The 22,628-nt window shown below is 38.3% G+C and overlaps 1 protein-coding gene across 1 annotated transcript in view; it reads left to right on the top strand.

The window, feature by feature from the left end:
- The window catches only part of SYT10 (synaptotagmin 10), a 47,621-nt gene that overhangs the window by 1,308 nt on the left and 23,685 nt on the right, over positions 1–22,628 (top strand). The window contains exons 2-3 of the mRNA XM_075553032.1: positions 6,583–6,940; positions 21,071–21,638. Of these exons, the coding sequence (XP_075409147.1) occupies positions 6,583–6,940; positions 21,071–21,638 (926 nt within the window). The remainder of the gene's footprint in view (positions 1–6,582; positions 6,941–21,070; positions 21,639–22,628) is intronic.

The following is a 22,628-nucleotide window of genomic DNA, read 5'->3' on the forward strand; positions in this document are numbered from 1 at the left end:
CAACTAGTGTTCAAACTGTACGCATGGCAACGCCTGAAGAGATGCTGCTGTCTGAATCCTGAATCAGAACTGCTTGAAACCTAGCTATGCTGTGAATGGGTAAACACAACGGAGAATCTTCCACTTACTTAGCAGGCAGATGTAAAATTCAACTGTTACTGGAAGGGGCTGGGTGATCATCTGACATAAAGGATCCGAAACAGGAGATACACACTCAAAATCACGGTGATGTTAGAGAAGTTCCTCTTAAATGTCCTAAAGATCTGACTCAGAGAAGGGGAACAGCGGAAGGAATGAGGGGACCAAGTTCAAAGACTTGTATTTTTATTATTTAATGTTGAAATTGTGACTAAAATTGTTTCTTCCCCTTTTGTGATAATGCAGCAATTCCCTGGATTGGCTGATAATGCAGTAAGTGTGCAATGAGTGTTAAGTAAATATTAGCTTCTAAGACTTTCTAAAATAGGAAGCTATATCAATTTACAATAAAACACAACATAGGAACTTTTGGAAAGGTTTTCCTTAGCACTGCAATAAGTACCTGTATCCTTATTCTTTTTAGACTTTTTCTCCCAAAATGGAGGGGGGGCATTAATCTAAAACAATTTTACGAATATTTTTCCCCTTACTGGAGAATAACAGAGGGAACACTGACAGCATAGTGGGTTGTGGATTTTACTGCTAACACGAAGTTCGAACCCACCAGCTACTCTGAGGGAGAAAGGAGCGGTTGTCTGTTCTCATAAAGATTTAGCCCATAGGGACAGTTCTAGTCTGTCCTATAGGGTCGCTATGAATTGGCATCTACTCAATGGCAGTGGGTTTTAAGAGACAATATAGACTATTCAACGTAGGAGTTTAGTCTATGAACATAAACATTTAGTGGTCACCTTTAAAGATGGTGCCCTGGTGATGTAGTGGTTTATGTACTGAGCTGCTAACTACAAGGTCAGTGGTTCAAACCCAGCAGTGAGGTGCAGGAGGAAGATAAGAAGGTCTACCAACATAAACATTTAAAGTCTCAGAAGCTCAAGGGAGCAGTTCTATTCTGTCCTGTTGAGTTGGGATGGATCAGAATTGACTTGATGACAGAAATTTTTTTTTTCAGAAGAGATGGTTTACTAGGTGGTGTATTCTAAAAATAAGCAAAATTTATAATTTCCCTTTGCAATTCTGTGCGACTATTAGAAGTAAAATAATCTGTCCGTACTAATAGGGACTATGAAGTTGATTCAAAGATTATTTACATAATTTCATATGCATAATATTTCACTATTTCACTTCATAATGTTCTATAAAGTATATTTTCTTATAAAGTATGTTCTGTATTTTAGGTCCCTAATTAAAATCACAAGGAGCCCTGGCAGGATAATAGATTAAACATTGAACTACTAAGTTCAAAGTGTGAGTTCAAACGCGCCAGCTGTTCTGAGCGGGGCGAAATGAGGCTGTGTGCTCTGGAAAAGATGTACAATCTCAGAATGCCGAAGGAGCAGCTCTACTCTGCCTTCAAAATCATGATGTGTCAGAATCAATTCAATGAGTATGGGTCCAAAACATGTACTTCTGCATCTTTTTGTAGGTGATTCTTCTACTCTGTTTATTTAGTGAGATGGATTTATTGGTAATAGACATCTAGGTTGAATAGAACAGTGGTTATTTACTTTGAATGGTAATCAGCAGGGTCCAGGTGGTGTTAGTTATGCAAAAGTTGCAATGACAATGGCAGGATGCCAGACTGTATATATTTTTAGATTTCTTCATATAGTGGAAGAGGGAGAGATATTCACATAATCCCAGTTTAAGTCATTCTACATTAAAAATTTATGAATCACATATAAAAATAAGGTACTACCCTGCTGTTTTTTTAAATGTCAATGTATTGCAGACATCAACCTTAATCATAACATCAATGGAAGAAACAGTAGTGGTGTGATTGCCGTTGAGAATTTCTCAAGTAAATTGTCCAATCTCATGTTTTAGTAAACTCTAATAAGACACACTGCTGCTGTGAAAACGACTTAATTTATTCTTACAGAATACTTTATTTGAATTCTGATATATTAACATTACTAGTGTACTATAAAGTCCATCATGTATAATTTTTAGAAAATTAGATTTGGGGAGAATTTTTGTTTGTTTTTTCAAACATTTTACTACTTTTCTCCGAACAAAATTGTCACCTACTAAATTCATCTTAATGCACAATCTTGTTTAAAATAAAATTCTTTTGGAAATACAAAGGAATATATTGACTCACTTATTATTTTTCAGATAGTGAGTTGAATATATTGTACAGAGTAGTTTTTAAATTGAATTTTGGCTAATTTGTGATCAATCTTTAATTACTGGCCTATATCCAAATGTTTCTGTGGTACAAGGAACTGATGTTTCCTAAAAGGCAGATTTCATAAAATCCAATAATCGAGCAAACTCACACTCACTAGGGTCATACAACAATTGTATAAACCTGACTGTAATGTTAATATTTTTCATATTAAAATTTAAATCAATAGTAATATGTCGCTTCTACACATCTTAACAGACATGTATGTAAAAAAGTAAATATTTTATAAGTTCTTCTAAATCCACTTGTCTATCCTTCAATTTGTTAAATATTTGAACAATGAGTAGGTTTGTGGCAAAGAGTTTCATTGAAGTTATTTTACTAATTAAAAAAAGATAAGTGAAATTTTATAATCATGATTTTTCTCTTCTTAGTCTATAATAAGGGCTTATATGAGTAGGGGGACTTCATAGATTTTTATGTGCATACACAAAGTAAATGACTACCCACTTAACTGAGTTAAGCTATAATTTCTGCATCACTATAACTATGAGTTTCACATGTCCTAATAATAATAGGAAGAAGTACAATTTAGAAACATTAATTAGTGGGGTATTTTACTTGAGAATTTTAAGTGAGAAATAATCATTGAACCACAATGGGTGTAGACTTCGAGAAACAGCCCATCTGAGGGTGGATGAGTAAGAAGGTCTTTTTCCTCCTGCCCCTATCACCTCACTCAAAGATGTCAGGCTTTAGTGTGCCTCCTCTCTTCTGCACATGATATCAATTAACACTAAATGTGCTCGTATTTGCTCCAATGGAAAATGAACAGCTGTCTTCAAAGGATGGTCTCAGCAAGCATCTATTTTTCTTAATTATGAACATCAATGCTCTTCAAAATCGGGGTGAAGGGTCCCCCAAGCCTTTTTTGTTCTCTTACAACAAACTAAGATACGCATTTCCTCTTTATATGAACAGCGAGTCCCTGAAAGGTGTGTTTTTATGAGATTGTTTTTATATAAAAAGTATATCGTTTTACATTTCATTCTAACCACATTTTTGTTTAAAACCTGATTATCGTTGTAAGTTTGCTCTTATGGAAAACACTAGTCATTATTAAGGATGCCTTTGTATTCTTGTACATGCTTATGCTTTGTTTTCTTCTGTTTTTCATGACATCCCAAGGGAAGACTACCATTGTCATAAAATTTTAGGGAACTTTCCAATGCCGATTAAAACGAATGGTATTTGAAGATAGAATTATGTTCTTTCTGGTCTACAGTTGATTCTCCCCATTCCCTGTTGTAGGTCAACAGAGTGTAGTAAACTCCTTGAGGGCAGGGCTTGTTAGCTGCTTAATCCTCAATGCTCAGAAAAATCTGTGACTCCTACTAGACGCTCAATGTGTATTTGTTCAATGGATAAAAGAATAAATGAGCAAATCCATTCTTACCCTTAGTAACCGCAATTTCCTTATTTATAAAATAATGACTACTAACTAATCCCAAAATCCCTTCTAAACGAAATTGTATATAGAGCAGATCTCTGTGTTCCTAGTGCTTTTAATACATGGTCCTATCTTGATGTTGTTGTTAGGAGTCACCCAATCAGTTCTGATCCATAGCGACCCTGTGCAAACCGAAAGAAACACTGCCCTGTCCAGCACCATCCTGACAATTGTTCTTTGCTCGAGCCCATTGTTGCAGCCACTGTGTCAATCCATCTCCTTCTCTATCACTGCCCCTCGGCTTTACAAAGCACGGTGTCTTTCCCCAGGGACTGGGCTCTCCTGACAACACAGCTGAGCTATGTGAGATGCAGTCTCACCAGCCGACCCTCTAAGGATCTAGGCAGACCTGCAAAATATTTAGTGCACAAAGCAGAAAATAGGACACTAGCAGCAATTAAGTGCTAGATTTTAACAAGGAACCTCCTCATGAAAAAGCAACTGAATACCACGTGGACATCCACGAATATTACTCATAGTATGTTCAAAAAGAGCTATGCATCCATGGATAAATTCATAAGTGTTGCATAGTAAATGTACTGAGGTTATTGATGTTTCATGAAAGTGGGGATATTAACATAATCACAGATTAAAAATCATTTGCTGTAATTGTTAAGCATAGCTAAATAAGTCTTTTATGAATTTTGGTACTTAAAATATCATATTTCACTATATGTAAATTGCCACTGATTTTAAAACATATCATTATTGCAAGGGATATCAAAAAGGAAACTGCCAATGACAAACAATAAAATACAGACATTCAGGTAATCCTACACCTAACTAATATATAGATTTATATTTTCATATAAAATCAGAGACTGATTCTTTGAAATGGTGCTTTAGAGTCAGAATTTGTCCTTGTTTTTCCAACGCAATGTCAATAATGCATCATAAGTGCTAATGACACAACATTTTCTTAAAAGAACCTATAAGAGGCACAGAGGCACATAGGCATTTAATTTTTCAAAGGTCACGGTGCTCTCGTGTAACTTCGGTGGTTTGTGCATTTTGGGTTATGGCAGTTATTCCAAGTGAAGCCCTTGTGGCAGAGTGTGTCACCCGTGGCCTACTAACTTCAGGGTCTAGGGTTCAAAGATGAGGCTTTCAACTCCCCAAAGGAAACCCGCAAGGGCAGTTCTACCCCGTCTGTCACTGAGCTGCCATGGACTCAATAGCAGTAAATTCGTTTGGTTTGGTCACTCCATAAAAATGCCATGAATTGCAGCCCCTATTTTTTATGGTCTTTATAAGTTTTAGGTTTTACATTAGGTGGTTGATTCAACATAAATTAGTTTTAGTATATGCTGTGAGGTATGTCTCGTGTTTTATTTTTCTGCCAATGAATATCCAGTCTGGCCAGCACCATTTTTTAAAGAGACTGTCTTTTCCCCACATGATGGAGTTGGGCCCTTTCTTGAAAGTGGATGGATTACTTCTGAATTCTCAGTGCGGATCAAGTGGTTTGCGTGTCGGTCTGGGCTGTGTTGACTACATCGCTGTGGAGCAGGCTTGACCCGGAGACGCGGGAGGCCTCCTGCTCTGTTCATCTTCTTCAGTCGGGATTTGCTGTGCTAAGGAACTTTTCTTTGAATATAAAGTTAGTGATTGGTTTTTCTGTCTTTAAAGAATGTTGATGGAATTTGGATCAAGATATTTAAAGATCAAAAAAAAAATTTTAAGATATTTATATCATTTGGGGTCGTATAATATTTCCACAATTTTAAGTGTTCTACGCACCAGCATAGTTTGTTCTTCCTTTTATATTGGTCTTATTTAGTTTCGTATAGAAGTGCTTTGCTTCATATAAATAAATCTCTGGTAACTCGGATTAAATTATTCATACGTCGTTTATCTTTTTGGTAGCCATAAAAAAATGTTAAACATTTTGAATTTCTTTTTCAGGGTTCGCGTTGTTCATATAAAGGAATCAAACTGATATTTTGAAAGTTGATCTTATACTATGCCGTTTTGCTGAATCTTTCAATTAGTTACATTTTTTCTTGCTGATTTTTAAATCATTTTACATCATAAGCATATATGGCTTTTTATGTTAATGAAATCTAGATAACAAATCACAAACTAATTTAGAAATTAAGAAAGTAGGAGCACGCAGAGTAATCAGGAGGAACTTATTTAGATTAAGAGATTTATGTTTGCTATTTTTCCTGTTTAGATCACTCAAAATGTGTTCCTTTAGATCAGCGTTTCTCAACCTGTGGGTCGAGACCCCTTTGGGGGGTGAAGGACTCTTTCACAGGGGTCACCCGATTCATAACAGTAGCAAAATTACAGTTATGAAGTAGTAATGAAATAATGCTATGGTTGGGGGTCACCACAACACGAGGAACTGTATTAAAGGGTCAGGGCAGCAGGAAGGTTGAGAACCACTGCTTTACATCAAAGACAGGACAAACCAAAGCATTTCCTGTTGTTTGCCCTCCTAGAGTTTCTTAAACTTTATGGATTCAAAACAGATTTCAACTTTCATTTTGCTAAAGCTTCAATCTTCCGTAGTGGTCATAGACATTCCATGCATATGTCATGCTTTTCCTCCAGGCAGTTAGCGACTTTCATGAAACTGGAACTTTTCAGTCAACACCGTTGAGAATTCCTAGACATTGGTGTTCATATTCCCTCCCTACAAAGATAATTTAATAGTGCTTTTATGAAATTACAAATCAGCAAACTATTAATAATAATCAGAATGCAAAATAATCTCTCAGCCATTGCCCTCTAATATCTAGGAATAAAAATTTTACATTGTCTTTATTTTTCCTTCCAGATATTTCTGTCAGCCTGTTAGCAGTCATCGTCAGCTTTTGTGGCCTGGCTTTGCTGGTGGTCTCACTCTTTGTCTTTTGGAAGTTGTGCTGGCCTTGCTGGAAAAATAAACCTATTATTCCAAATATCAGCGCCCTTCCACCAAGTATTTCAAATGCTCCAACAGAAGTTTTTGAGACTGAAGAGAAAAAAGAAGTTAAAGAAAATGGAAAACCAACACTAACAGCTATTGAGCCTGCAATAAAAATCAGTCACACTTCCCCTGATATCCCAGCAGAAGTCCAGACGGCTTTAAAAGAACATTTAATTAAACATGCACGTGTACAACGACAAACTACTGAGCCTACATCCTCCTCCCGGTAAGGAAATATCAAATACAAAATTGTTGTGTGTGTGCGTGTGTGTGTGTGTGTGTGTGTGTGTTATCATGTCATAAGGGAGAAAAATCTTAAGTAGTAAGGGAGAAAGAGAAATGGTAGAAATGGGAAAGACATCAACATGAGTAACTTAATAAAGAGGGAAATGGTAGACTAGAAGTGAGTAGGGCAGAGAAGGTAGCTGGAGAAAGAAACCGAGAGCCAAGAGAATCATTGGGGTAATGTACCAAGAAAGGAGAGTCGAGCTGGCGGTCTCAGTAAAACCCTAAAGCTACAGATTAGCATTATACAACGACCCTTTTCACTAGAAACATCACTGGTTGATTATCAGTTACCTTCAGTCATCTATTGACAGGGCACCTTTTTGCAATGGCAACCATGGAGCACAAAATCATCAGAAATGATCTACAAGTTCACAGTCACAACTTACTGGCAGACCTTAGGGCTCAGCCTGCAAATATTGAGCCCCTATACCATAAACAGGGCTCCTGAACACAGTTATGCATTTGACTGCGAACCACGCCTGGGAACACGCCCAGCTCTGTTCTTCACACACAGGGGCCCCATGAGTCTACCGGACAACAGCTGGTTTTCTCTTTCAATACCACAAACAAGAAATTGCTGGGAAGTGGACGTTTCATTTTTTTACTTGAACCTGTGTAGAAAAAGGACTTATACTGACCCTCGTGTGATCAATCAAACATAAGCATACAAAGCAGTGAGAATATTAAAGAACATACGCACTGACAGGAGGAAGAGGAAGCCGGAGAACATGTATTTAACTTAGAAATGTCAGAGATTTGTTTAAACTAAAGTAATTTTTACAATGCATTTCAATCATCTTTTTAATAAGGATGTTTTGGTGAAGAGGCATTTTTTCTATCACGTGTGGTCTTTAATTCTTAGCACAGATAGGCAGTTTTTCTCTGGCTTCACCTAGGTTAGAGTAAAATCAACCCTAGAGAGAGGGGAGGGTGGTTTCCTAACTAATTCACTTCCTAATCGGTCCTTCCGACATTCTAAACGTCAGGTATGTCCCTACTTTGTACTAAGACATGTTTTTCGAGGTTTAGAACTCGGTCACATTGAAAACTTGAAGGTGGGTCATGTTTTCAACTAGGAATGAAAGAATGTTTAATGCACCTTTTGAATGAATTTAAAAAGGACTGTATAAATATATTAATTTATTTTGAATTCCATGGGGATAAGCGACAAACAGATTATAATAGTGAACTTTAGGACAAGGAACTTCAGAAGGAAATGGGGGTTTCTTTTCCATGTTACATTTTTGTGCTATTTGAATTTTATAACTGTTCCATATGCAACATTTACCTAGCATTATGGCTAGTTTTCCTGGGCAGTGGTATTTTATTTATTACTGTTGTGTAAAGTAGCCCAGTAAGTACTCATTTTAATTTTATAATGGTTTTTACCAGTAACTATAAAAATAATAATTTCATATACCACTTCATTTTGCATATTTTAGATATGGAAAAATGTCTTTGGAGAGACTTGCTTGCCATCTGACCCAGTATATCTTAGGAAAACCTTCTGTAAACTTATTTGACTTTGGCTACTATCATCCTTGGGAATTGTGAAAAGAAACAATAATGTGAAAATACTGAAAAATACATACCATAAATAACAGCTCTGAAAAGAGAACATCTTAGCACTAAGAATTTCTCAACTCTTACATGATGGATCCTATATAAGGACCCTTAGCTCATAAAGAAACATTGGGGTCTGCCTTCTCTGCTTCTTGCTAACCTGTGTTTTAGGGAACCTTGAAAAAGAAAAACTATCTCCAAAATATTATTTGTTGAATGTAAATAGACAGATTATCTGATTATTCCTTGCTATGGGCGCATGAAAGAATGCACACTGAAAAAAACAATTAATTGTGAAGACTTGGATTGAAATGCAGAATTGGCTTCTGAAAATAATATACATGCAGAATGAAGATATAACTGACATACTGTAGTCTTGGATCCCTCTCTAATTTTGTACAATTGAATAAACCAGGGGAAAAACCCTTTCTCTCTCTCTCTCTCTCAATCTTACAAGGCATAAATATTAGATTGTAAATATCTCATATTTTCGAAGGATAAACATGCATTACAAATGCATTGCTTCCCTAGAATTTTTATGGTATTTGGCCGGCCTCTGACGTTCCTTGTTTATATGGGTGGCTGGAAAAAGAGGAAGGCTTTTAAAATTTATTTATTTAGCACTTTCCCTTTAGTCTCTTGCCAGGTACTCTTTCTGTTCATCTTCTGCCAACCCATTTTACATATCATTAATTATCCCCAATATGTGAGAAAATTGAAACCCAAAAGGATTAGAGTTTTGCCTAAAGTCATCTGGTAGAATTAAAATTTATCCAAATTGATGGAACACATTTAAAGAAATACAGCCAAGAGAATATAATTTTTCTACCATCAAAGATATTTGTTAAAAAGGCATGCTGGGAACAGGTAGTTTGGTGATTAGTGGCTAGGGTCACCCTCCTCTCTTTCAACTCAATTAAAACCAAAACCAGACCCATAGCAATCGAGTCACTTCTGATTCAAAGCAACTGTATATAGAGTTTCCAAGACTATAAATCTGTACTAGAGCAGACCACTTCATCGTTCTCCTGCAGAACAAGGGGTCAATTTGCACTGTCAGCCATGTGGTTAGTGGTTAGTGACCCAGTACCTAAGACACTGTACCACTAAAATTGAAATTGCTATTGTAAGTGACTAGAGTCATGATCTTAATCTTGATTTGAGATGAATTCCTTGTAGAAAACAGGATTATGTCTTGTTCTAAAAGACTCTCACATCAATTACTTCATCATACCAGAAATTACCTTTTTATGAAGAGGAAGAGGAAATTGCTTAATTTATTGCACATCTACTTGGACACAAATATCAAGGTCCATTATCAAATTATTCTGCTCATATGTCAACTCACTATGATGTAATAAAATGAAATGTAAACATGTACACATATGTACAAAAAAATTAGTTGTACCTGATTTCCTCACTTCATTAGGATAGCGCGGTTGGAACTTCCTGTTAGGACTCCTTTCTACTTGGACGAAACAGTAAATGATAAGCATCAAACTATCAGGAAGAATTATTTATCAAGAAAATATCCCAGCCCAGTCCAACTCAACTCCATAAATCTGACACAAGTCCATAAGTCCTTCTACAGACTCAAGTACTCACAAGCAATGATGCAGGTTGTAGGAATATCACAGGACAATGGGTGTAAAGTCCTGTGGATCCAATGATGGTGGAAGTATCACAGGACTGTGACCCGTCCCAGAGTGGTTGACCAGCAGGAGAGAGAGAAGGGGAGGTTCCCAGGGCACTCCATATGAGAAGGCCATGCCCACAATGAGGTACCATCAGGCGGTATATTCCACATATTGTATACACTCCGCAGACCCCTGAGATCTATAAAGGAGTTTACAGTTTAAGGAAGGGTGAGCATTACCAATTCAATAAATGGAATAGCAAGTGCCAAATATGTGGTAGCAAATATGGAATATAAAAACTAAGGAACTTACTTGGAGCGCTGAGACCTCTAGAAAGACATGCTGAGGCTAAAGGAAATGAGGCATTCGTATAAGACAACTGGAAGAGGTTGTGTGTCCCAGATAAATATATTTTACGTGAAAAATCTTAGAACAAAAAGTATTGCTCATAAAAGAAAAAGTAAGCTACCTTGGCTGGACAGTTGAGTTCAGTGGAGGAATAATGAAAGATCGGTTGCTAGAATTTGATTCTGAGAAGACCTTGAAAGCCAGAATCGATCCTGTCATAAATACTTGCATCAGAATAGTTTCTTGATCTAAGATCGATGGCTTAGAATAATTATATGGCAAACATTTATAGAATAAACCTTAGAAGAGGACATCTAGTTTGAAACTAGCATAGTAGTTTAGCATACTAAGTATATGGTGAAAAATTTTAAAGATGGCTACCTAAGAGAAGATATAAACAGTCGAAGATTCCTTATATAAAATAGTAACAGTTAAGTTTTTCCAAGTCCAGTGCAAACTTTCAGAAGGCTGCTGCCATCTAATAATGTGGGGCCACCATTAGAACATCGGGTCCCAAGTTTCCCCAATCATGTGAAGTAAAATAGAAAGCTCATCCTTCCCTGGGTGCTTTCCAACCCCGAGCAGAGGTGCTTTAGCTGATTGCCAGTAGCTAAAGGTCTCTATTACTTCTCTTCTCCCAGTGGAAATTATCAGCCTTTCTCCCAGACCAGTTTCACTAAAGCCCAAAGAGTCTCTCTTTCCGTTTGCTTTCCTGCATCTTTCAAAACGGACCACAAACCCAAACCAAACTCACTGCTATTGAATCGATGCCAACTGGGCAGGACCAACCTGCCCGGTGAGTTCCCGAGCCTGAAGCTGTGTGAGGGAGCGGTTGGGGCTTTGAACTGAACTGTTGATTTGCAGTCCAGTGCATAACCACTACACCACCAGGGCTTTCGAGGGGCTTCGAAAATGTTGTCGAAAAATGGAATTCAAAGATAGATAGAGGAGTGGGGTTTGGGGCCGATTTTTGAAGCTCCTTGGTATAGATATGGTCATTTGTAACATAACAGGAACAACTACAAACAGGCCCACTGCTATCCAATTGACTCCGTGTCCTAGTGACCCAGAGGACAAAGTTGGGTTGGCCTACTCCATCGACTTTCCAAGGCTGTCAAATGCTATGGGAGAAGAAAGCCTTATTTTCTCCTCTATAGAGGTGTTGGGTTTGAACCACAGACCTCATAGTAAATAGCCCAATGCTAAACCAACTATGCTACCAGGGCTTCGCCACTGCTAACCTAGTCATTACTAAGTGGTAAACTTGTGTAGGCAAAAACTGTCATATTCACTCCTTTATTACTCTTGAGAATCAGGCAAAGTATTATAAGAAGTCAGTGGATATTTATGAAATTAAAACATATTAGTAACAACAAAATCTGCAGCTTACCTAACAAGCCTTTCATGACTGTTCACCAGAAAAAAATACAGGTTTCCCTCAATCTCTGTAAGCGGAGCATTCCTATGAAACACTTTTCAAGTGGAAATGACATAAAGCGAAGGAGCAATTTATCATTAATTCAACGGGGAAAAAAGGTTGAGTGTTCCTAGACACCAGCACTTCCCTCCACCCCCCCAGTCAGACTAAATAGCAAATAATACCACTTGACATAAGAGCAGCATCACGGGTTACAGACCCAGGTCAAAGCTATGACAGCCTGATGCTGAGATGCTGAGTGTAGTTCCCGGGGAAACTGTGCGGTGACAGGGCTCTCGCTGCTCAGGATGCACACAGTAAAATGTATATTGTGGAAGAGAGATGGAGACTTTCCTTAAAAAACAAATACAACAAATTAGAATAATTTAAGGTATTTTTCAAACACTGAATTCCGTTTAAAGGATAGCAAAACTGAAACCATCCATTCTGAGACACTGCAAGGATGGAAAGCGAGATGTTGCAAGGATGGAAAGCGAGATGTTGCAGAGAGGGAAAGCGAGTTGAAAAGCTACACCGTTAGCTCGGGAACATCAAGAAGCGATGCTTGCTGAAAACACTGGCAGGCACTGAGACCTGTCTCCTTGAAACGAAAGTTCATAAAACAAGTATTGAAGCTACGGCAGGTAGAAAACTCCCTTCCTTTGTGAAAGACGTGTATTTGGTAAACCCATTTGCTTCTCTTCTGAAGAGGGACGACCTTCTGAACCAACAGCAACCACAAAACCTTATGTAACGTGCTCAACCTTGGAGTGGTGTTTTCCTGGCACTAAGTAGGATCTTTTGTCAACAGTATTAATTATTCGGATCACAATTACAATACAGATGTGACTTCAGGAATTTGATTTCATTAATGGCAGCTCTCTTAGGGCAAATGATTTTTCAAAACTGTCCCAGATAACGCTCACGCCCCACCATTGCTTATTATGGAATACAGGGTAGGTGAGTACTGGTTCCCTATTAAGCAGAGAAATGAAGTAAAATAAAACTAGTTACAGGGTTGGGGAGTGGAAGGCAGACCCTGTAATGTCATTTCAATGCACTGTTTGCGCTGTGCTCAGCAAGATGCGGAGGTACAGAAAAAGGGGTTGCTCATGGTAGTAGGTGAATTCATTTGAAGCACTGTGATTATGGTCCTGCCTGTCACTATATTCTCAAAAAATATTTTGTTGATAATGAGTTTCCAATAAATATTTTCTATCCTCATGTTTCATATACATTTCTTTAAATATATTCATATGCTAGAGCAAAAGCGATTGCTTATCACCTCTCACTATAATTCTTACCCCTATTTTTGAACATGGACAGAGGTAAGGAATGAATAATTTCTGAAAAATAAAACATTTCTTTCATTAGTTGATATTAACTAATAATTGCCTGAAAGTTGTTTGAGTTGAAACATGATGTTCCTTCCTTAAAATAATTCTTATCCATTGTATTACACACATGAGCAAAAATTCAATTGGTTCTTCAAACAACTTTTTTTTCATTAGTATTAGATTCTTAGTTCGTGACATGGCTAAGTGTTTTCCCCCAGGAGATAATGTAATGTATTTATTTAACTAAAAAAGTATTTTAAAAACACTTTTAATGCAGGTATCATTTCTTTGCTAGGCATTTGATAGACATAGGGAAGGTCAATGGGAGAAAGATGAGACTGTCAACTCCCGTGAAGACTCACAGTCACGAAAGCCCACAGAGGCAGTTCTACTCCATCCTGTGAGGTTCTATGAGTGGGAAATTATGTGGTAGCAGAGAGTTTAGTTTGGTTGTAAGGTATGTCAAAAATATCTACCAATACTCTTATGAAAATGACCGGAAAATAGAAATGAATAAATGAAATGATGCATTAGAAAATAAAGGAGTGCAGATGGTGTAGTAATTAAGCATTCAGCTGCTAACCAAAAGTGTCAGCAGTTTCACCCCACCGATCATTTGGTGGGAGAAAGTTCACCGTCTTGGAAACTCCATGTGGCAGCTCCAATCTGTCCTCTAAGGTCGTTCATTGTGAATAGAGATCAACTGGATGGCAATCAGTGCTATAGAAAGTAATGAGGAGAAACAAAGAAATTGAAAAAGGCAGATTATCACCATATACCAAACCTTAGTGAGAAGGTCACCAGTTGAAGAAACACTTGAAGTAGAACGTTGACTGTGTGGTTGGGAAGACAGAGCTTTAATGCGTAGGAAGCAGTTGCTACAAAGATCCTCAAGCAAGCACCTGCTCTGTGTGTTCTGACACCTGTCGTCAGCCCAGGGTGCCTGCAATAGCTAGAGCAGCTGGTGATGGTGCTAGTTGCTGCCCGGTCAATTTTAATACATGGCAAACTCGTCCAGGGTAGAACTGCTCTAGCAAGATTTCAAGGCTGGAATCTTTTAGAAGCAGATTGCTAGGGTTATCTGTCAAGGCACCTTGGGCTTGTGATCTGGTGCTTACAGATAAACAAACTCACTGCCATTGAGTTGATTGCAACTCATGGGAACCCTATAGAACAGGATAGAACTGTCCTTGTGGGTTTTTGAGACTAACTCTTTCTCAGAGAAGAAAGCCTCATCTTCCTCCATAATGCCAGGAGAAAAGTAGCAGGGACGAAACGATGGTTGGCTTTCATACGGATGCAAATGAGGAACTATTGAAAAATTTAAAGCCAAGGATTGGCATGATATGATTTAGGTTTTGAAAAGATTATTCTTCAAATTTGAGAGCAGATATAAGGGGAAGCCCAAGGATGGGAGCATTAAGAATTAATTCAGGTCAGACATGATGTTGGCTGAGACCATCATTTGACAAGAAGTGATAATGAGAACTGTTTGGATTAAAGCTGTATTATGAAAGTGGAATAAACAGAATAGTAGTATGGATCATCTGAGTAAAACGAGTCAAATTTTTGGTCAATAAGCGTCTATAAAGATGAAGTTGACATAGGTCAAACAGTAACCGGGTAAGTTTGAGAGGTAAGATAAGGAGTTCTGGCACTGTTGAGTCTGAGGTTTTGCTTAGTAAGTTATCTGGAGACGTTGAATGGGCAACTGGATAGGACTCTGGTATTCTAGAGGTAAGCTATGGTGAACACATAGTTTGGAGTCCACGTCATATATTTACGAAGCCTGGTGGTGTAGTAATCTAAGCCATGGTCAAAGAAGCGAGTGTAGACAGGAAAGAGAAGACCAAAGATGAAGTACTGAATATTCCAGCACCAAAGACACCAGGAAAAGCAATATAGACTGACTAGAGTCTTATAAATATAGGAAAATCAGGAGACAGTACTCAGGAAGCCAAGGAAGAGAGGATATAAACAAGCTGAAACTCATTGCTATTGAATCAGTTATGACTTCGGGGGACCCTGTAGGACAGGGCAGAACTGCCTCTTGGGGTTTCCTAGACTGCAACTGTTTATAGGAGCAGAGAGTCTCATCTTTCTCCCTGAGCCACTGGTGTTTTCTAACTGCTGACCACGCTGCTAGCAGCCCCAAACAGAACCACTCCACCACCAGGGACCCCTGCGTGACCAAACAGGAGTGATTAACTCTCAGGCGGCGCTGGTAGATCAGAAGCGAGGAGCACTGAGAACTGACCTGTGGGCTTAGCAATGAGGGGCAGACATTTTCAAGAACAGTTGTGGTGGAGTGAGTGTGTGAAAAGTAATTAGAATACATTCAAATAGAATAAATAGAAAGAAAATGCACAGTGAATACGGCCAACTCTTGAAAGGACATTTTACTGTGGTGACATGGAAATAGAGCAATACTGAGAGAATGGAAGAGAGACTTATCTTCAGATAATATGCTTATATGCCTAACAGTACGCTCTTTTGTTAGAAATTCTCCAATGTTACAAATGATCCAAAGAAATGATTTATAATAGAGGAAAGAGAAAGGAACATTCTTACAGGAAATGCGAGGGAAGATGAAATCCAGCATCTACAGTAAATGGTGAGACCGACTATAGGTAATAGCAGGGGTAGCGAGGCAAGATGGCAAACTGTATGGGTACTGATGTGGGTCAGAGGGTTGATGAACTGGTAAGGGTTCGTGGATGGTTTCTGTCCATTTGCTTCAATTTGCTTAAGGGAATGGGAATGAGAAGGTAGAAGAAGGCGATGAAAGTTTGAAGAAAAGTAGAGAAGATAGAACCCAGGAGACTAAGAGGAAGCACGGAATGATTTGTGTGTGGCATTCAGGGCTTACAGAAAGGATGTTGTTGTGAATGTTCGATGGCACCATGGGAATGTTTGGTTTTCTCCGGTCACGGTGACTTGTGTTTACATAGGCATAGAGATGAGGGAGAGTGGACGCCCCCAGGGTCTCTATAAGGTGATCAGGAACAAGGGAGCTGAGGGTATGTGTGAGAGAATTACTAATAGTTGGCAAGTAAATTTAGATTGTTTCAGGAGGGACAAATGATATCAAAAAGGTAAGTTCTTTGTAATGTAGTTACAGTGGTATCTAAGTTGAGGTACTAGAAGGCCTGAGTTGGAATGATAAGAAAGATTGACCAGAGGGACGTGTGCATGAAACAGAGTTTGGGAGAGTTTGTAGTTGGGGATGATGATGAACCATGACAAAGCCCATTGAAGTGAGTGAGTGAAGTAAGTGGAGCACACAGTACTACTGAGAAGAGATGTTCAGGGCACGTGAAGATCGAGTGGCTGAAGTAAATGTATGCATTTCTAGGGATTAGAACAAAACATTATTCAAGCAAATGTCATGAGTCAGGACAGCAAAGTAATGGAGAAATTAAAGGTAATGAATTGGATATCAAGAAATTGTTAGCGATAAATTTTCAGGAGTATGTAATGTTTCAACATGAGCTTCAGAGCCAGGAGTGGTGTTTGCATGGCCATAAAGAGAAAATGACCAGGAAGTGGAAATGTGGAATAAGAGGGATGAACAGATGCTGCGCCTGCAGGCCCAGAGAAGCAAGAGCTCTGGTGAAATACCAACAGCCACGTGAGGGCGTGACCAAGGAAGCAGTGTCATTCAGGAAAAGGCCAGTTTCTTTTGCACACTAGAGTAAGAATATTCAGAAAAGATTAAGCCTATACATGATTTTTCTGATCTCAAGTAATGAATTATTTTAAGAATTACCATATTTACTCACATACAAGCCGAGTTTTACAGCACAATTTTTAATGCAGTTTTTGTGGTAAAATTAGGTGCCTTGGCTGATATTTGGGTTGGCTTATACTCGAGTATATACGGTAAAATTGATTTTTTTTTTTTACACAGTTTTTTTTCTCCTATCCGGAGTCTCTGGGTAGTATAAATCGTTAAGTATTCAGCTCTTAATCAAAATGCACCTCAAAAGAAAACCTGGTAATCTACTTTCCAAAATATCACTGTCTTGAAAACTCTGTGTCACAGCTCTACGCTGACACACACAGGTCGCCAATGGTGCTCAGTGACTAAGCAGCAACTGAGTGCTTTATCCACACACGAGGAGTGATAGTGGTGCTGTGGGTTAGGCACTGGGCTGCTAGCCACAATGTCAGAGGTTCAAACCCACCAGCATCCTTTTGAGACTGTCTGCTTCAGTAAATATTCACCCTCTCTGAAATTCCAGCAGGGCTTCCGTGAGTTGGGACAGCCTGAGCGTCAGGGGCTGGGTCTTTGGTTTCTATACATTATCTACAGTGCTTTGCACAGTAGATCCTCAAATGTGAGGTATTGGATGAAGTTTTATTCTCAATGTCACAAATTGAAGAAATTAGGCTAAGAATAAAGCTTTATTTACCCACAATTTAATTCAATCTAACTTTCTGATCATCCTGATCTCTGAAATAGGCTTATTATTCTTAATATGTGGTGACAATTCCCAATGGAAATTTCAGTATAAAACCAAGGAGGGATGAATACCTTGAACACATGTTTAATATAGAAGTAAAATAATGGTACATGTCTTTTTGGTTTCACTTGCTGTGATTTCTCAAGCAATATCTAAGGTAATTTTATTACATGCAAAACGCATGAGCAGAGCCTCAGAGATTCAAACGTTTAAACACCGGGCTATTAACCAAAGAGTTGTCAGTTCAAACCCACTCAGCGGTTCCAAGTAAGGCCTGGTGATCTGCTTTCAAAAAGGTTTCAGCCAAGAACACCTCTGGGGAAGTTCTACGCTGGTACACGGGTCACTGTGATACCAAGGCAAACTCCACAGCATCTAGCAACAAAAATGACAGTGCACATCAAAAGTGGGAAGAGGAGGTCCTTATTGTCCAGAATAGTGGTCTGGCAAGGGTCCCATAGCAATGACTGTGTTTTCTGTGTGTCTTTAAGTAGAAAACTTGGTTTTGAAATTGTCAGGACTAAAGGATTCATGATGGGGCTTTCATTTCAACTCCTGTGTTCTGAATTTCTAATAATAAAAGATATATGTGTATGAGAATTTTTAGTTTTCAAAGTCACCTTACCTCTCATATTTCATCTGAGAGTCTTAAAAACTGTGAAAAGGCTGCTCCCTAGATGAGGAAAGGAAAACTAAATAAGTTAAGTGACTTGTTCGAAGTTCCTGCCTACCTACCTAGGGAGACAGAGGTCAACTTGCAGTCTGATTCCACTTTAGCACATTCACACCATGCGTCAATATAGTGATCTTCACATTCTTCTTCTGAGCAGAGGGCAGGAAATGGTTAGGCGAGGTCCCAGGACACTACCAACTCATTCACCAGAGTGGTTCTCTGTATAGGCCATTTCTAAATTTAGATTTCATTTGTAAGAAAGGATGCATTGACAATAAACATTTGAAAAGCACAATTTGAACGCTTTATGTTTCTGTGGCACTAAGGAGTCGCTTTCCTCCAATGTTCTAGGTGGGATGGGAAATGTTTTTCCTTTTTCCTTCAGGAAGTTTTTCCTTTTTCTTCTTTGGGTTGAAGGGTAGAATGGGAATGGTAATAGTGAAGTGGCCTTTACTTTGATTTGCTGGGTATTTACGTGGGTCTAAAACACTGTCCTTCCAGAAGAAAGAGGGAGAAAAAAAAAGGAGTGGGGGAGGAGGAAGCAAGAAGAAAAAGAACTGTGTTGCCATGGCAATAGCGTAGCATTGTAATAATTAAAGCGTCTCTTAACTGACTAGCTAAACTGTGACTTAGAATATGCACTATTTACCCTGTAATTAGGGCACTGGCTTTACTAGAACAAAAAAGTGACTACTATTTGCTCCCTGGGAGAAAAGGCTTTACCGCTGCACAAATACATGTAGATCCATAAGAAAAAACTGCTGACTTTTGGGGGCATGGAAGATTGAAATGTTACTATATTAATAAGTACAATGGGTGTGAACTTATGAATTCAATCTATTATATAAGAAATTGAAATCTTAGGATTTTTGTTTAAAGTGATTGTGTTAGGCTGGGTTGACTGTAGAAAGAAATTCAGTGACACTCGTGTGTGTGTAAGAAAGAGCTTTCTATCGAGCAGTAACTATGCATCAAGAGAACATCCGAGCCCAGTCCAACTCAAGTCCATAAGTCTGAAATGAGTCCATCAGTCCCTCTTCAGACTCACGAAGCTGCGCGCAGTGATGCAGAGTGCAGGAAGATCACCGGCTGTTGGCTGTAAGGTCTGCTGGATGCAATGACAGTAGGGGCATCTCCAGGGCTCTGGCTGGTCTCAAAGTGGCTCTCTGGCAGGAGGGTAAAGACAGAAAGAGACAGGGAGGTCCCCAGGGCTCTCCTTATGAGAAGGCCATGCCCATAAGAAGGCACCCTTCGACTGTGACCTGATTGATAGGCTAGATCCACACCTATACTTTTATACCTTCAAGTTGACATGAAATTAAATAACTACCACAGCAATTAACCAGAATACATAACTCTTTCTTATTTTAATAAAAACCTTATTACATAAGCGAAGGTGCTATTGTCAGGGGTACTAGATTCTTCATTTAGTAAAACATTCTCAGTGAAAGCTCATAGAGAAAACGGAGTAGAAGGTAATGAGGATCAGGATAGAATAGCAATGGAAATGGAGCAGAATTTATAACTTTATGAGATGAGCCAAAGAAAACATTAGGATGTAGAAAATTAATCTACTAGATGATGGAAATAATATTTAATATATACTCTATATTTCTAAACATTAATGACTCGTAAAAATGTTAAGCCTATCATAGATAACAGATGATTGGAAGCCAGAGGAACAAAATTATGACTTTTCTTGGAGCAAAATTAGAACATCAGCTTTTAAATCTTCCTTAGAGACATAATAGTGGAATTTATATACGTAGGATATAGTTTGGGGACCATAATTCAAGAACTAATGATCAGTCTAACCTAGAGACTGAGCCAAAGGGGAAGACCTGAGGCTTCTGCCGGCAGTCACACAGGAACACAAGAGAAACTGCGCTCAATGCATGTCCCACCCATGAGGCATCGATGAGCGGACACCTTTAACGTTCTGAGAATGTTGACGATGAAGAGTAGCAGCGACCAAAGGAAGCTCCGTTTTCATTTTTTAATTTGATCATGTTAGTCTTGACATTATAATTCTACACTCACATTCCCTTATCCTTTGAGCTTCGTTTATCCCACTCCATGTTGAAATGGAAATTTTACTCATGTTGGCTGACACAATTAAATAGTCCTTTATTTAAGTAAACGTTCATTTAGTCAGCCCAAGTATTAGGATTAATTGGCACCTGTACATGTGTATGTATATAAATACTGTAGTCAATAGAGTAGAAAATGCATGAAACCTAAGTCTAGTTGAAAAAAAAACAGCCACTAGAATGATTTTGTCTGTTGAATGCTTAATATTGAGATAAATGAAGATGACTGATAACATTTAGTGTGGGTTGTATAGTGATGTTATTCACCATGTGCTTTTTAACCATTATATTTCATTATGTGCTTTTGATGGTACAAATTACAAAAGAGTCATTAATATATGTATAGTTGCATGTTTTAGGGTTTGAATAAATTTAGGAGTCCTTTTTTGTTTGAATATTGCATATTTGCTTTTCAAAAGTAGCTCTTTCATTATATATCTAACTATCCTGTGTATGGGGGAGACTTTATGTGCAAATGTATACTACCGTCATCAAAATTTCTACCTAAATTATGTTTATTTGTGTGTGTGTGCACAGCCACAATTCCTTCCGGAGACACCTGCCGAGGCAGATGCAGGTTTCCAGTGTTGATTTTAGCATGGGCACAGAACCTGTTTTACAAAGAGGAGAGACAACCACCAGCATTGGAAGGATAAAACCGGAACTCTACAAACAGAAATCAGTGGACTCTGAGGGTAACAGGAAAGAAGATGTCAAAACCTGTGGGAAACTTAACTTTACCCTACAGTACAACTATGAAAATCAACTTCTAGTTGTGAAGATTATCAAAGCCTTAGATCTCCCCGCTAAAGACTTCACAGGAACCTCTGACCCGTATGTGAAGATCTATCTTCTTCCAGATAGGAAAAAGAAGTTTCAGACCCGTGTGCACAGAAAGACTTTAAATCCTCTATTTGATGAAGCCTTTCAATTTCCTGTAGAGTACGATCAACTAAGTAATCGAAAACTTCACTTCAGTGTCTATGATTTTGACAGATTTTCTAGACATGACATGATTGGGGAAGTGATTCTTGAAAATTTGTTTGAAGTCTCTGATCTCTCCCGGGAAGCCACAGTATGGAAAGATATCCATTGTGCTACCACAGTAAGTAATAATTTCTCCAATATGTTGGCTAGCATCTGATCGTTTTTGATTTATAAAACCAAATATTAGCCAGTTTATAGAAACAAATTCAATAATGAGGGTTACAGAGTTTATAACGTATAAGGTTTATATCTTAAAAACCTGAAAAGGTCGGAATTTGTCAAATGCGTAATAAAAATATATAGTATATGGCAAATGTGTGAATAATATGAAATAATATTTTCCCGAAAACCTCAAGCTTTCCTACACAAATGCATGTCTACTTGCGCACACACACACTTTTAGTGTAGCGTGTATGTTATTTGAAAATAATACTTAAGATTGCCTTTTTAGAGCGTCCATATTTCTGAAAAGTTGGTGCTTTTTGAAGAGAAAGAAAATAAGTCAAGACAATGAGGTGTATTTTCAGGGGGGTAAGTAGATTCTGATGAGGAATATGAGATGGAGAAGGGAGTATAAAGAACCCTAGAAATCTCATAAATAAACTATAATCAGGAGGTATTTATATTGGATTTGTTTGAATCAGGAGAGTAAAATTACGGGAGCTATTCTCTCATGTGGTAACGCTGTGTGCACAATGGATAGGGGTGAGAGACTGTGAATATGTGAGACCAGGTAGATTTTAACACCTCGGATTTTCTAGATGAGACGGAGTAAAGCCCCACCAAGACCAGTAGGAATGGGGGTGGCAAAAAGCATGATCTGCAAATGGAGGCATGACTTATCACACTTACATGTGGAAATATTCTCTTAAGTATGCATTTTATGTCTGCCACTGGATTCCGAGCTTCTAGAAGACAGAAACAACCTTCTTCAACTCTTGCATCCATTGTGGTGCAGATGAGTAATTATTGGCTTACCAACAAATATTTATGGGATTAAAGAGTTAGCAAGTTTTCATATAAGGTCAAGTGTGAGAGTGTACAAATAGGGGCCTACCACTACCAGAGGGACAAGCAAGGCAATGATGTCCCCTATTGATTATAAATC

Source organism: Tenrec ecaudatus, chromosome 6 (genome assembly GCF_050624435.1).
Source record: "Tenrec ecaudatus isolate mTenEca1 chromosome 6, mTenEca1.hap1, whole genome shotgun sequence".
NCBI classification, from domain to species: Eukaryota; Metazoa; Chordata; class Mammalia; order Afrosoricida; family Tenrecidae; genus Tenrec; species Tenrec ecaudatus.